This window comes from Sceloporus occidentalis, unplaced genomic scaffold, assembly GCF_023333645.1.
Source record: "Sceloporus occidentalis isolate IW3139 unplaced genomic scaffold, rSceOcc1.0.p SCAF_72, whole genome shotgun sequence".
Taxonomy (NCBI): Eukaryota; Metazoa; Chordata; class Lepidosauria; order Squamata; family Phrynosomatidae; genus Sceloporus; species Sceloporus occidentalis.
This window is the reverse complement of record NW_028317052.1, coordinates 2,683,307-2,700,154: the sequence shown is the minus strand read 5'-3', so window position 1 is coordinate 2,700,154 and position 16,848 is coordinate 2,683,307. Positions and strand designations below refer to the sequence as shown.

The 16,848-nt window shown below is 42.4% G+C and overlaps 1 protein-coding gene across 1 annotated transcript in view; it reads right to left on the bottom strand.

Annotated features, from left to right (window-relative positions):
* The window catches only part of LOC149286088 (ARF GTPase-activating protein GIT1-like), a 50,688-nt gene extending 35,722 nt beyond the window's left edge, over positions 1–14,966 (bottom strand). The window contains exon 1 of the mRNA XM_089494424.1: positions 14,828–14,966. Within this exon, the coding sequence (XP_089350550.1) occupies positions 14,828–14,966 (139 nt within the window). The remainder of the gene's footprint in view (positions 1–14,827) is intronic.
* Between the last annotated feature and the right edge of the window lie 1,882 nt (positions 14,967–16,848).

The window sequence follows — 16,848 nt, the reverse complement described above, 5'->3', positions numbered from 1 at the left end:
ATACTCTTCACAGCCAACTATCCAAACCATCTGTAAGAAAACCCTAACTAAAAGTCAGAACCCTTAATAATCCCTTGTGATTTGTCTATGATACTCCCAAACCTTTTTGATTTGTGCTCAATTCATCTATATGGACGAATCCTTTGATGACCTCTGAAAATCCAGCAAGTGCTTAAATTCTATATTATTTTTCCACATAGATCCCACAGGACACAATAATTACCATTATTCATTTACATAGCACAATCATATTCCACAGCGCTGTACAATAGGTAAACAGGACATAACAGGTAGTGCATAACAATCTGTGATCTTACTTATAATAAATAGATCTCCAACTCAGTCACTAAAACCGTAACATTAAAATACTTGTGATCAACATTTTAAAATATGCTGTACTTAACAGAGAAACTGCAATCAACTCCATTTCATTGCATTGATTACCATCAGAACGGCTGCTAGAAATGTCTCTAGGTTGTATCTGACAGATCCCCCCCAAACAAGTTGAAAGTTACAATGTTAACCCCTTCGCAACAACTGATGTGCCAGGCCCTCTTCAAAAAACCACAGTAAATGACACTTGACATGCCTGGAACGTCATGTGGTGAAATGATCTTAGAAAGCGATTAACAATTGCTTCCTTTACTCAGCCAGTGTTGCTGAAACACCTTGATATTGAGGCCTTCAGCAACACCAAAAAAGAATGCATGGTCGCCGTACGATCGCTCTCTGTATCTGGCATCCCTTTTAAATATGGCGCTGCCCTGTTGCTGGCAAGAGCGTTGGGGGAAGTTGCTAGTCACAAGGGGGGGGGGGGTGACCGAGATTCATGACATATCAATGCTACAATGTCACCATGCATTTTGATTAAAAAAAAATCAACCTCATCTTATAACTTTGATCACTCAAGAACGCCCGCTCCTATTTTAACACAGTAAAATGCACTGGAGTCCATGCAAATTCAACCCTAGCATGCATTTAAACTCCACAAACTAGAGGACTAGACTATAACTTTAATTCTAATAAAGTATCAACATTGTAATATACCTAACTCTATACAGTGGTCTAGTATTAGCACCCACTACTTTAGCACTGTACAAATGTGCATATGTTTTGTAAAAAGTATTTTCAACTGCATTGCCTGAAACAAAACATTAAAATGGCTCCATTTTGGGCCAGAAACATATTACAAAACCTACACACTTTCCTAAAACTTACTTGGTAAGGCTATTGGTGCTAAAGCAAGAAGCAATCCAAAAGTAGGGGGGGTCAGCAACTATCTGCCGGGGAGGGGGGAGTCAAATGGGCTAGTAACAGACCACTCTCTACACATCAAACACTCCACTCCATACATTCATTCAAAAGGGACATAACTGAAGCCCATAAGAATGAGCATCGGGTGGATCCAGTTGTTGCGTAAATGCTGCCTACAAGTCCACATTACTATCTCCACCCAACACGGGACACAAAAAAAGCTAGTAGTAGACTCAGATTAAAGCAGTCCAGAGGGTAATTGCCCTCTTAACCATAAGGAAAAATAGTTGGCCTTTACAGCAAATATCTAAGGTTAGAACATTACAGAAGGAAGCGATTCAGTATATAGCGCATGTCTATATGCACCCAGCACACCTTGGGAGACACCTTGCTCCTTATAGCTGAATAAACTCAGATGCTTATATTTTGCACAGGCAGTACCCATAACTTTGGACATATAGGATACAAATAAATCAGATTAAACCACACATTGATTTTTTTGGTATTTTTGTATTGCTCAATTTAACTCTTTATTACTAAATTCAGCATTGGAAATACCATTCATAATGTCACTGAATGCCTAAACAAGAAGGTATGACGTTACAGAGAGGGTGGTGGAGAGTGGAATCGCATCCCGCCAGGGGTCGTAAAGGTTAACACTATGAGGGAATAGGCGTTTGACTATCCTGTATCCAAGACAAGCCCAGTGACTGATGATTAATGCCAGAGTCTTTACAGCAGGAGAAACAGGCAGACTAGATGGGGGGGGGGGTTCTCCCAACAAATTCTATGTTTCCATGTAAATTCATTATTAAGCATGTAAAACGTTGCCTCAGTTGTATCTTTCCAGGGAATGACTTGTCATGTGACACAAAAGCAGGCACTGATAGGCTGTTGGCATGGAAACCACCTGTTTTATTATATTTTTTTTTATTTTATTTTTTTAAACAAACACTGCGAGGATCTGCCATGGTTTGTTTCCTTAGTATATTTGAGTGCAATGGAATTAAACTTTCTTCTGTTATACCAAACTGCTTGGGAGTCGTCCAGGTCCCCTCTTTAGAACACCTCACAGTTATTTTATTTTAAGGAAATGTAACAATATTAACTGTAATAGAATGAATTCTTCGTTTATCCAAAGCCTTGGTGTGGAAGATATTGCCATAGAAACACAAAATTGCACAAAGAAACGTGCAACGGCATAGGGAGAATCGGTAATCCTTCTATATAGAGATGCAGACTTTGAGATGACTCTTCATGCCATATAGCGTTTTAAAATAAAATACATATGAAAGCCAATAGTTTTGCGGGTACCGCATTAAAAAAAATACAAAATATGGCAAAAAAAAAAATTAGCAGCCATTAGCATTTTTATAATTCTTTTTGTGAAGTTTCAAGACACTGCAACGCATTAGTGCGGCAGCCTTCTGAGTCTACTCACAGAATGATTATTGCTTTGGCAAGTCATGGCAAGTTGCGGACAGCTTAAGCAAAATGAGACTCAAATCAGTTCTTGAAAGTGTAAGAAACACAGCAAACTGTGACAAAGGCACAAAAATCAAAGGATTACATTCAGAAACCTAACAATACGATCTGGAGCAACTTGCTGGTAGGAAAGGGGTTAAATTAACCATATATTATGTTCTAAAGGACATTCTACCCCCGTTTTTTTTAATTATTTTAGCGTGTATTGGATTCTAATGCATTCACATTTTGGATGTTGCGGTCAGAAAATAAGACTTCTGTGTCAACACATCCCCCCCCCCCCCCGCAAGTCTGCTTTTAGTTAAAGAGGAAGCATACTTAAGTATGCTCCCTGCACCTTCTATATCAACTACCTCAAGCAAAATCGGAGCTCAGCCTGTATTATACAAGTGGTAGGGCAGTGGTTCTTTACACTTCACCCTATGACCAAAGGTACAAAAAATAATGGGAAGTCTGTGCGGCGGAATGAAAGGCTAATTAAAACCGTACAGAATTTTGTACAGTTTTAAGACATTTTAAACAATGAGGTGATTCAGAGTGACCAGCACTAGACAGAGCCTGGTTCTTCTACTTAATACAATGTAAGGATTGTGGGCAACTTGTCAAATTGCCCAAAATAGGCAAGTGTACCAAAAATTACAAGCAAATCTTTTCTATGACTATTAGCACACATAGCAGTGATGGACGAATCCACAGACAGAGGAAATCACTTTCTCTGAGATTCTCCATTGTCAGAGTCTTTAAGGAACGTATAGTAGTTTTTTCATAAAATACTGAATATCCCCTATACTCCTATTGGAAACGTTATAATTTTCGTCTACCACCATTGTAATAATCCGCGATCTTGTCTAAGCAGACAGCCACTTACGTGAAATGAAAAATAACCCTTAGATTATTGAGAGGCAGGAACAGTAGAAGAAATGTATTCTGCATTAATACCCCCTGGAGATCAGAGGTCTGGTAGTTGTAAATTCTCATTACTTTTGATACTGGGTGAGAAAAGCTTGAGAAACACTTAGTTGAGTCGATGTTCTAGAACCTTAACAATTCCAATAGAGAAGGCAAAAGGCAAGAACATCAAGGACAAGAGCTACCACAGCTCATAGAAGACATTACAGACTATACAATATTTTATGAAAAGGCATGTGCTAACAAGAAGCACCATGAAGTAGAAGGAATACAAGTGTTTGAAAGTAAAATAAAACCATCAAACACGACACTGACCCTATGACAAAGGGGATCATTATTCACAGAAATAAGATTTCAGCTGTATTACTAATGCTCCACACGGAGGACTATTTATTATGGCACATGATGCAGTTTGACATTTCTAAGAACCCCTTGTCCTCTACATTTGACTAGAGAGAACAGGGAAGAACTTAATTAGATTTTAAAGCGAAAGTAGGGAGAAAAATGCATATGAAATCGGGAATTAATCTTCTGACAGACTTTAAATCAGGCAAAGCATACGGGATAAACTTTTCCAGGTCAGAGTTTAATGGAATGTGACAACAACTACTGGCAAACATGGAGCAGATCTCATTGTAACAGGTCCACTTTTGATAAAAAGAAGCACTTTCCCGAGATAGAAGCTGCAGCCCTGCAGCCGCCCTCCCCATGCATGGAGGAGCCGGTGCTGGAGCGGACTGGGAGTATGTCCCGTGCAAGGTGATGTGTTCAGCTGAGACATCTACTGCATGGAAAAGAGCTGGAGGGCAGCAGAGGGGTGAACGCGTTACACGAAGATTCCGCAGAAACCCCCCCAATACATCAAAATGTAATGAGACCACACGGCTATTGTATGCATTAAAGTGCATTTAATGGCTGGAGTGTCAGTTTAAGTGGTGGTTGTACTATGTCACACACACACACACACACGTTTCCTAAAACAAATCCCCTTCTTATTATCCTGAAGACCTCCAGTCATTGGGTTCTGCTGACTGTCCACAGACTGTGTGTATTACAGGACATAGAGTACAACATAATATCAAATATGGAATTAGGTCCACCAATTTATGAAATGCAAGAAACACACTTTGTATTTAAAACCTATTTTAACCCTACATCTGTTCTGCGGAAAAAAGAACACAGGGCATTCGTCATTAAGGTGTTTTTTGTGAATGTTGACAGCTTGTGCAGTCTTTACATGACAAAGCACGCATTTCTGAACTTTAAACAAACTTGCTCGGGGTCAGAAAAACGCATCAGCTCCGTCTTGGATGCACGCTGTGTATATTGAGCGATGTATTCACACATAATGGAGTCATTTCTAGGTAACCGTGGAGTGACCTGCCCATCCCTTACACTCCATCAGTTTCCAGCAACAGCCAGGAGTTATTTTCCAAAGCAAGGAGTTCAGGCATATCTGAAAAACGAGCCATGACAGTTACTTCCAGTCCTACCTTCAGACGTTCACGCTGAATACCATGCCCAACACCAATCATGCCCAACACAAGTAAATGCCCCCCCCCTCCAAAAAAGCTACAGAAACTGTGACGAACACCCATAGCAGAGTAAATCAATATAACAATGATGTAAAAGAACACTCCAGCCCATCATATGCACTTTAATGCAGAAGATAGCGGAGAGGTCCCTCTTTCCATTGCCCCCCCCCTTGTTGCTACAAGTGAGAGTCATGTAGAATCACCCATATATATTTGCTCCATTTCCCTATTTTCCATCTGGGACATATGTTTGGCCACACAAACCTCCTAGTGTGTGACCTTACCCCCAGTCAGCTCCAGCGCCGGCTCCGTGAATAACGAGCGTGGGGTCTGTTCATAGTCCTACGTGCATGCAAGGAAAGCGCGCCAACTGATTTCAATGGGATGCTTTCCTGCCACCGACTGCCTGTTTTAAAGCAAGAGGGCAGCTGTAGCTTTGAAATGACCGCTTCTATCTTGCTTTTGAAGAATGCATATAAAACTACTAACAGAGTACTATAACATGCATTCTCCTTTAGTGGGGCAGTCAGGGACAGTTACTTATCCATGACATCGTAATGTCAAAACATGCAGCCAGCAATTACTATTCTACTGAACTGCACAGTATCTATTCTGCTAGCGCAGGCTTGCGATCTTTTTATTGGGCTCCACGCACCTGTTTATAATTCTGGCAAACACCATTTAGGAGACCGATCCCATTGAAGTATAGTCCCGGTGAAACACAACGAGCTGCCCCATGGATGTCTGCAGTACACAGAACCCTCTGGGACATAAAAGGTTAACAGCACAAAGTATATTTTTGGAATCTCTGTGTCACAAGGCAGGAAGCTGTGAAATCAATGCAGAGCTATTCCATCAGGAAGAAGTCGCTAATTGCATACTAACTGCGGCAATAAGTGCTGCATATTCAATAATGCATTGTTTATTTTAGTGCCATATTGGAATCCTATTAGAACAGATCTTGAAATGCTGTTGCTTGCGGCAGCTTGAATGCCACAGGACAAGCAGGGAAGCACAATGGGGGTTTTTTGAAATCTCAGTTGTAATAAAGGTATCCGGTGGGCAACGACTTATTTTTCAGCAATACCTACCATACGTTATTAAATGAACCTTGCCTAAACACAGTCTGTTCCCAACCTGGCAATGTCACCACTGCTAAGATGATAGAACATTATATGATCAGGGCCTGGGTTCCAAAAAGAAGTAGGTGGCCATTTGGATCATGGTGGAAAGCATGCATGTATTGGTGTAAATTCGTACAACTTGGCAGAAATACACTTTTACATCATGACAAAAAAGTGTGGTGTCTAGGCAAGCAGCCCTTTTAATTTCACCAGGTCTAGACGCCCTCTCTGTTAATTGGAAATCTATCTCCCACCATGGGCGTAGGAACCCCTAAAAATCTGGGGAGGACAGCATTTTCCCCCATCAGATCCCCACTTTCTCCCCATCTCTCACACTATCTACCCCCTCCCTACTCACACTATCTACCCCTCCCTTCTCACACTATCTACCCTCTCCCTACCCTCCCTTCTCACTAGCTACCCTCTCCCTATCGCCCCCTTCTCACTAGCTACCGTCTCCCTACCGCCCCCTTCACACTAGCTACCCTCTCCCTACCGCCCCCTTCACACCAGCTACCCTCTCCCTACCCCCCTTCTCACTAGCTACCCTCTCCCTACCCCCCCTTCTCACTGTCTACCCCAGGGGTGTCCAAGTTTTTTCTGCAGTGGGCCACTTCATCAGAATTGTATACGTTTTTCACTGTGAGAAAATATGGCCTTTAATAAAATATGCAGATTAAAATAAAGTAAATGACACAAAACCTTTATTTTTCCTCTCACTGATTTCTGGGCCTAGAAAGTTTTGTGACTACAAATTCAGGACTCATGATAATTAAAAATGAAATAGTTCTATTTATTCTAGGGATGCACCAAAATGAAAATTCTGGACCAAAACATTCACGGTTCACTTAACCAAAACCGAAAGTGACCCCCCACCTTTAAAAACAATAATAAAAACTCACATTTTTAATAAAAGTAGGTAACACACCACAATTGGACAAAAAAAATTAGCAATATGACTTGGCATGATAGGAGTGTGATTGCTAACAGCAATCACACTCCTATCATACCCAGGCAGCCAGTACATGCTGGTAAAGGGTGGCTGTAAGTGATGTGCAGACCCCATACTGCTGGCAACATCAATACACCAGGGGGCAGCTAGCTAGGTTTCAGCATGTACTGGCTGACTTAGCAATCACACTCCTATCATGCCAACAGCAATCACAGTCCCATCATGCCTAGATTTAAGCACTTACACATCCATGCTATCACACACACACACTCATTCATATACTCATTCATTCCCTCAATCACACATACTGATTCAAACACCCTCCCCACCCCCTTGCCTGCACTGCAGCTCCTCGATGCCGCTCACAGACTTCAGAAGGCACGGCCTCCCTCTGCGTTCTCTGGTACTGCACAGAGGAAGCAGGATGTGATGTCACGTGAACTTTGCTGGGTTCCGCTTCCTCTGTGCAGTACAAAAGACCCTCCCCACAGGTAAGTAGCAGGGCTCGAGGTGCGGACCGCGTAAGATCGGTCATACAAACCTGTATGTAAGTTTACATCTATCTTAATCCATCTACTTTTGCAAGGGTGCATGAACAATTACACTCCCACTGGTACCGATTCTGAACACGGGCATAGGAACCGTGGAGGGACGAGGGGGGGATGGAACCCTCACCAGGAAATCATCCGGGGGGGTATGGATAATGGGGAAATCCCCCAGATAAATTGGCAGGGCCGCAGGAAGGGTGACTCGCCTTGGTGTAGCTGCGAGAGGGCGGGAAAAGCAGCTGCCCAATCAGCAGCTGCAGGGCTGCAGATCAAAATCCCCCCTCTAACTGGCCCAACATTAGGGAGAGTGAGATCTGTCACTTCAGACCTTAGCTTCCGTGCTCCCTAATCAGATGGGGAGAAGGGCAGTGTATGTGTATATGTGTTTGTAAGCATTGTACGTGTGTGTTCATGGGCAGGTGTTTGTAGAGGCAGTATGCATGGGCAGTCGTAGGTTCAGTGTATGTGTATACGTGTGTTCATGGGCAGATGTGTGTTCATGGGCAGGTGTGTGTCAAGGTAGAGTATGTGTGTGTTCATAGGCAGTTATGTGTAAAGGCAGCGTGTATGGGCAGTTGTGTGTAGTGTAGTGTATGTGTATTTTTACGTGCAGGTGTTTGTAAGGGCAGTGTATGTGTATGTGTGTGTTTATGGGCAGGTGTGTGTAAAGGCAGTATATGTGTAAGACTCAGGGGCAAGATTGAGAAGAATGCTATCCCCGCGATTCATACATAAGTGATGCACCTAGCATGGAATGTCTGCACCTGCTCAAAGACAACAAAACTGCTGCCAACATGCAAGCATTCTTACAGCTGGAAGAGGGAACGGAAGGGTTACTGTGGACTCTAACGCAGTTTTCACACTGTGAGAATTAATGGAAATGTCTTTGCTGAGAAACAAACTGTTCTCCATTCTCCCACACAATGCTGGGCCTTCCTCCCACCTACTTTATGGCAGCTTGAATATTTCAGGGTGATAAGAGACTGCTTTGAGATTTTAGGATGGATAGGATTAATGAAAAAGCCTTTCGATTATATATATATATAATGCAAGCAGAGGATCAACCTGTAAGAAAGTCTAAGATTTTACCTATAGACAGTATAAACCTTAATTATACACATCATATAAGAACATACAGTCCACTGGGACATTAAGAGTAAAAATTGGCTTCCTAGAGGTTTGAATGATAGGTCATAAGAAGCTAAGGGGGGGGGGGGATTAGCAGACAAGCTGAACATTTCAATTCACATGCATATTAAAAAGAGCCAGCCTCTGTAATTCTCTCTAACACAAAGCCCTAAACTGGTATTGCTTAATAAAACTGGAGAAGCGACCCCAGAAATCTCATTTTATTAAAGGGACACTCCAGTAATATGCCCGATAGCATTTGTGGTCCCTTTAAATTTGCCACAGAATCGCCCCCAATATGCATTTGCCCCTCAGCTATTTTCTGTGCTGAAAACATCTCCTTTCCACATGATATATGTCAGCCAGTTAGTGGCAAGAACAGTCATACAATAGAGGAGGAGGGCAGCTCCAGAGCTGCAGCTTCTACCTCAGTTATGTTTGCAAAGAGCAAACCAGCCATATAACTGGGCATTATCCAGGGCAGCTCAGCCCTCCTTTCCCCGCCAACGTCATAATAGATTGTAAGCTTACAGTAGCGAGAGCTCAGTTTAATAAGCCCCTTTTCTCTTTGGTTCTCACACTTATTCTTCATAGAAAGCTTCCCACTAACCATGTCGCAAGATTTTTTTGACACGATATTTACAGATAATTCAAAATGATGGTTTCTCGCTGCTGTGATGTCATCAAAAAGGTAACTTCCAAAATTCCCCCTTAATTTATTTTTAGGATGGATTCCAAATCTTTCTTCCTTGGCAATACACAACTTCACAAAAGGGCATCTTAACGTGCTCATCATACCTGGGAACCAGTGGGCGGCCCCGTGACCTCATTGGGGGGGGGGGCACCCCAATTTAAAGGTGAAATTGAAGTGTCAGGACCCGCTCCCGCAACCCGGCGAGTTCCCAGGTATAGCGATCATGTTTCATACTATGTTACGTGCAACGGCATCGCTGCAGACTCCTGAGCTCCAGGAGGCCTCCGGATCTTGAGGAGAAGAGGAGTACTTAAACAGAAATGTATAGAACATTAACAATGTACCAGTTACATACATAATGTGTTATTAAATATGGTGCTTTAAAGGGACACCCCAGCCATCATACGCTGTTTAATCCACGCGATTGTCGTGCTAAGAATGCATTCGTTCTTATCCCATTCACATCGATTTACATGCTTACTCCACGGTGCTGAAAGAGCATCTAAAACGGATGCCAAATCTGGACGCAGGAGGAGTTCTGCTGTGGCTCTGAATCTGCGCATGTTTTATTAACGGGCAGGAACACACATATTAAAATATTTATGCATTCTTCATTGGCGCGGCTGCACGAGGCATTAGACCATCCCTTTAAGGCCTAAGGCTGGCATTAGTTACTGTTTGTTGAGACTATGACAAGCTGGAAGCCATGTGACAATGACCTGACCTAGATTTTCCACCTGACATCAAAACTTGAATCGGAAGTAAGTAATTTCCATTTGGATGATGACTGACTCGGTATATCACACACACCAAAGGAAGAAAAACATGGAACAACAGAGCATCAGCACGCTAGTCAAGTCCCTGTAGGCGCCAATAGTAAAATTCACTTTCACATTTTTTTCCTCCCCTTTTTAAATCCATGTTGTTTCTTTGAAAGGGGAAGACAGTGGTGCAGGCATGCAGCAAGATCTTTATATGATGCTTGGTCAAAAGAATTTAAGCAGAGGTCTGAATTAAAACTCACAACCCTTATCAGTGCCGGGTAAATTACCGCGTGTGTTTATCCCGACCACTTATTAAAAACAAGTAGGAGTTAAACAGCTATTCCTAGCCAATTATAAACATATAGAAACATACATTTTTCTGCATACCCCGAACATTTCAAATGTCCGAAGAGGGAGACTTGCTTTAGCGGAGTGGCTATGAGCCCACCAACAAGAACTTTAATCTTCGTTCATGACTTGGGTTCTACAAGCTTCCCAACTATTCTTCAAAAACTTTCAGGTCTTGCAGATGCCATAAAAATGTATAGACGGTTAGGATGACATCAGGGTTACGAGGGGCCATACATTATTAAAGCAGAGCCTCATTGCAGTTAGCTCTTTATAATGGCACATATTATGAACGTCCAAGACCAATCATTTAATGCTGCAGGGACCGTTGGGACCGCTTGGTCTGATATAAAGCATAGTGAAACCAGTAGAATCCTTCAAAGTCTCCTCGTCCATCATCGTTATCCAGAACCAGCTCACCCTCCTAGCTTGAGGAACATGAACTCGCCTACAAACTCTAGATCTTCCTCCAAAGCAAAGTCAGTTGGATGAAGATGCAACTTTAACGCTAACTCTCTCCCAACTTTCCTTTAGCTAATGGAGCCAGGGGACTAATTAAACTGGACCACAGATAGTAAAGGCACAGTTTGCATATACTGCTGTATCATCATTCATTTCTTTAATAGCACATTGCAGAGGTGGGAAAGGGAAGATTATTAAAAGTTGACACACTTTTGCGGTGGGTACGCATTTTTAGCCGAGCCGTTTTTTCTTTAATGTTCTGATCGTTTCTTTAGTTTCTGGGATTGTCTCCTTTACCAGCTGAGGTGGCACCGGCCAGCGTATTGATTCAAAAACACAATTGGATATTCACACATCAATATTGGCATAAGGACATTTGTTGCAACTTGCAGCATGAATATTTCTGCAAATATATAGGAATTATTTATATAGTGTCATCTTATTCCGCAGCGCTGTGCAATGGGTAAACAGGGCATAAGCTCTGATCTCCAAGACGCTTGTAGTTCACGAAAGCTAGCGCTTTATTAGAGGATTATGGGTAGGTGAACAGTCACATGAAACGGTCCATATCGAGGGATCTGTGTAAACCAATACGACTTTTTCCTCCCAGGAACACATAATATAATCCAGCTGTTTTCTGTGATAAGCCACCTCCCTGTTATCAGCTATGCTGCTGCAGATAACGCACATTTTCTATTGTGTCATTTTCCACCAAATCAGCACGCCGGAGCCAACGGGAGAAAACAAACGCTGCTATTGTCTCGGAATCAATACGGGATATCAGACAAGTCTCAGCCCTTCACTAAATAGATAGATGTGTACTTCATTCCTCACGTCATGTGATGACTTAAAAATATTCTTAAAGCAAATATTAAGTCCAGTATATTAAGTAAACCTATGTAATACTCTCCATAAATAAAACAAATTATATATACACACACACACACAATATGCACGCATGTACCCGGCACGAAAGGACTAATTTTGTGATTTTAATATATATCTCACACACACACACACACATATATATATATATATATATATATATATACACACACACACAAACATTTAATGTCTACAATGTGTCTATGCTGAGATGAGCTAGCCATTAATCTACATTTGTACCCCTCAATACAGTTGCCGTATGAGACATGTGATTTTTGGGGTTGTTGCTGACTTCCTATATACATATATACACACACACACACACACACACACACACAATATAAAAAGTACAAGAAACGCTAATCGACAAACAAAAGTGAAACAAAAAACAAAGTTAAACAGGGCCTAGCTAGTTAACCCAGCAGGTAAACCTTGAGACACGATTTGCTTTATTAAGCACTATCAAGAATTTCACATCTTTCCAGTAACATAGAAAGGGACTCACAGCCCAGATGTAAAAACTAATGATTAGAGAAGTTACAAGTGATACCCCATTATTGTACACACAGTTACTGGTTTTTAACAACCCATTTTTAAAGGGAAACGCCAGCATTCATATGCATTTTAACGCATATGACCATTGCGCTGTCCCTTAATTGTCGACCCCCACCCCCCAACGCATACACATTTGCTCTTCCCCACCCTACAGCTAAATGCTGTGTAGAAGATGTGTTTGGCCGAACACGTTTTTCTGCACGTGATATAAACTATATGACCAAATGTATGTGGACACCGGACCAACACACTCCCAAAGCTTGTAGGACATCCCATCAAAACCCACAGACATTAATGTGTAGCTGGTTCCCCTTTGCAGCTATAACAGCTTCCGCTCTTCTACGAAGGCCTGGAGAGTTTCTGTGGGAATTTTCACCAGTACAGCATTTGCGAGGCCAGACACTGATGTTGGACGAGAAGTTGGCTGACCTCCGGTAGGTAGCTGACAGACCTCCAGAAGGTAGTGTTCTCCTGGCATCTGCCAAACTCTGATTCAGCCATCAAGACTTCCAGATAGTGACATTCATCATTCACTTAAGTCTAGAAGTCTAGTGGAGCAAAATGAAAGCCATTCTTTCAAAACATATCTATATCGCTGTAGACAAGATATTTCACGCTCAACCATTAGACTTCCATATTAATCAGCTTCCTGCCTCAATGTCCTCTCGCTTCCTGCAACCCAATTCTTTTATGCAGATCCGTGAAAGCAGAGAGTCCAGCTCCCTGCTCCGGGTGGTACAGAACATGGGATTCTAACACGGCCATTACTTCTTCCCATCTCTAAACATCATTGTATAGGTTTATTAAGGATTTTGGAGAAGTGGCAAACGTCACCTGTCATCGGACCACAGCATATGGCTTTGTGGGACTCCTGGACTTCATTCAGTTATCAGCACAGACGGATGGTAGGCGTAGTAATTCAAGACAAAGGAAAATACATAGAGAACCCCGGTGAATAATTGTTTTTTAAATATTGAAGTGCGTGTGCAGGAGCATTTTGTGCTCGACGGCACTATCATTAATAATCCCAGATGATGTGATATCGCCAGATCAAGGTTTGGTTTTTTTGCCCAGACAACACCCTTATTTAACTATCAAATCTACATTATACTTTTTCTTCCTTTGAAGTTAAACAGTGCTGTTTTCCATGTCCCAGATTACGTCACCGCAGGCTTGATCAAGAGTCAAAGGTTTTCTGACATACGAATCCCAGGAGCAGCAAAGCTTGTGCACCAGCTGTGAGAGTCACGCTGCCCCACAGCTTTCTAGGAACTGTCATGTGTAACAGAGATGACATGGACTAATAGGAAACGCATGCTCTGAACAAGCATTCTGAAATGGGGTTTTTTGTTTGTTTTATTTTTATAAACGTATGTTTTTTTTCTTCTTGCTATAGCATGGTTGAAGATAATTATATGGCATTTAAACTCTTTCCCGGGTTGTAAATTATGAAACTAGATTCTTGTCATGGCTAAACAAATCTCAGTTTCACGGAACCATACCTGGAAAGCCTCTGGTTTCACCCCGGAGACTCCAGGTGAAGCGTCACTTCTCAAGTTCACTAATTTGAAACTCTCTGTCCCAAAAGCTGCTTTGCAGCACACCCCACCCCCCACCCCGGCCGCTTCCCCATTAAAAATAACATGCATCCTGCAACACCGTCGTCAGCGGGACCCCATACCCACATCCCCCGAAGGGGGTTCCAAGTAGCCCAAGCCGGAAAGTTCCTAGGTACGCCTGTATCCATAGGATGACCACATCAGCCTCACTCAGAGGAACTGGTTACACACGGCGCACATTGCAGGGCAACAGCACATTAAATGGACACTCCGGTTCATATTAAAATACTTTACCATGCATTCTTTAAACTTGGAAGAAAACATTTCTCACCTACAGTAGAAGCTGCAGCTTCCCACTCCTCTATGGTCCAATGATTAATGCCACCAAAGTAGCCAATAAGGGCAGAACGGTGCTCCCAAAAAATGACATAGAAATAGGAGTGTTTCCTGTGCATGCACACAGGAGGTCTCCTTTGCCCCCCGCCCTCCCATTGCAACAACGCCCCCTTCATAATGACCCCTTTAATCCATACACAGGTTTATCATATTCTTTCAAATGTACAATTCCCTGTTGAACTTTGTTCAACCCATTTACTCCAAGTTTTACTTGATGAGTTTCACCTACCTGCAGGTTCACTGCCAGGGTAGGCCTCCCACCGACGCCATGGGGTCCCAACCTCATCTTCTTTGGCGGGGCCCTCCACCAGCCGGTGTCTCTCTCCACCAGAGGGGTCGTTTCGCAGCAAGAACCTCCAATAGCCCATCTACTGTTGCTGCTGCCCTGGCTCCCTTAATCTACAGCAGCCTTGCACACAGCCTTGCCACACTCAAGATGGCCCCGGGTGTATGAATGTTACAGAGCAATGTCACTCCTTTTTGAATTTTGGTGCCAACTCTGATTTTGACTCCTTTCCTCTCAGTTCATTACACTTTGGCCTCTGATGGTTGTACCCATGCTTGTCATAGTGTATCCCGTCCAAGCGCATCATTACTATTGATCCAGTGTTTGACCTGACTTGACCTTGGCTCTGATAACTCCGGCTCCCCAACTATGGCTTGTCTGGACAATCCTGCATGTGCACCTCTAGAGTCTGTCCCCATTTTGAAAGGATCATCAGAATCCCGTGACTGCTCGAACCCAAAAGGCACAATCCGAGCAGGAACTCTTCTGAGGCCAACGGGCTCTCTCTTGTTAGGAGAATGACAATGAATGGTACGCTGAGAATGACAATGATGCTTAATAATTTTACAAATGACCAAGTAGCTGTAAGCATGTTGGTCACATCACACCGTCTCTACCCATTTCCACTCAAATCCTGCCAAACGCAAGAAAAGAAAATCCTTATATAATCAATGTAATTTACACATAGCTAACAGGTCATCAGACAGGGAGCTTTTCTCCTGCTACAATCATTTCTTGTGGTTTTATCACAGCAACAGAAGGGGAAAAAGTGCAAGAGCGTCCCTAGTTCATCCGACGCAGAGGCCGTTAAACATTAATATATCTTTACTTGCGGACAGACCGATAAATTGTTCATGGAGCCGCAGCAAGGCCAACAGAAGAAGAGAACTGGTTTTCTTCGCTAGTTGTTTTCGTACCTGCGCTAGCTTTACCTGTAACAGGGCTAAACAAACCACTAAAGCCCTGGAGCATACGGGGATCCCTCTTTATCAGGTCAACAATTTGAAGTGGGTTCCAAGCGTCGGACTTGGGGGATCACTATATTGGCGTCATCGGTCCTTTCTGTCAGATATAAGACAGCTTGGTGAGAAACGCATGTCGTTTACCCATTGCACGCCATCTGCCTGCCGTCACAGAACGAGAAGAAAAGGCATGTCGGGTGTGCCAGGCATCTGCTGTCCAACACAAGTACTGCAAGTTTACTTATAAACTTATACAGTTGGCAAATAAACCTATTACAGAAACGTAGGGAGTTCCCCTCTCATAAAAACATAGAATTTGACGACGGTAAAGAACCATCTAGCCTGCCCAGTTTTCCCAATGTAGAGACTCGGACATTTAGCAGTCCTTGGTTTTGTCTTAGATTCAGGTTAGCTTAATGCCTATCACATGAATTTTAAAATTCCCTCACTGTATTAGCCTCTACCACCTCCACTGGGAGGCTATTCCACTTATTTATTTACCACCCTCACTACACAGTGGTAAAAATGTGCTAAACCACTCATAAAAGTATTTAATAATTAGAACACAGTTCATTAACAATGGTAGAAAAGTATCACTATTGAAAGACAACAAGAACAGAACACTTTTTAGAAGAACTTTTTTTTTTTCTTTTTAATAAAACGCTGGAGAAGTAAATTATTACATGATTCGCTGCTTAATCTGACAGCTACAACAGGATTTCGTCATAAAGTAATTAGACAGTAAACTAAATTGATGACTGCCCCTTTTTTATTCCTGCAATAGCCTTTCAAGCAATCAGATTTTAATTTAATCTATAAAAAAAAAAATGAATAAATCACACAAAAAAACTTCACAAGATGTGTTTCATCACGACGAGTATATCAGACGATGTGTAAACGCAAGCAGCACAGAAGACTCTTGGGGGCAAGCAATAAAAACTCCAAGCAGCGGCAATCTCTGCTCGTTCTCCGACGCTTACAAGTCCCATCGTGCTCAGCACA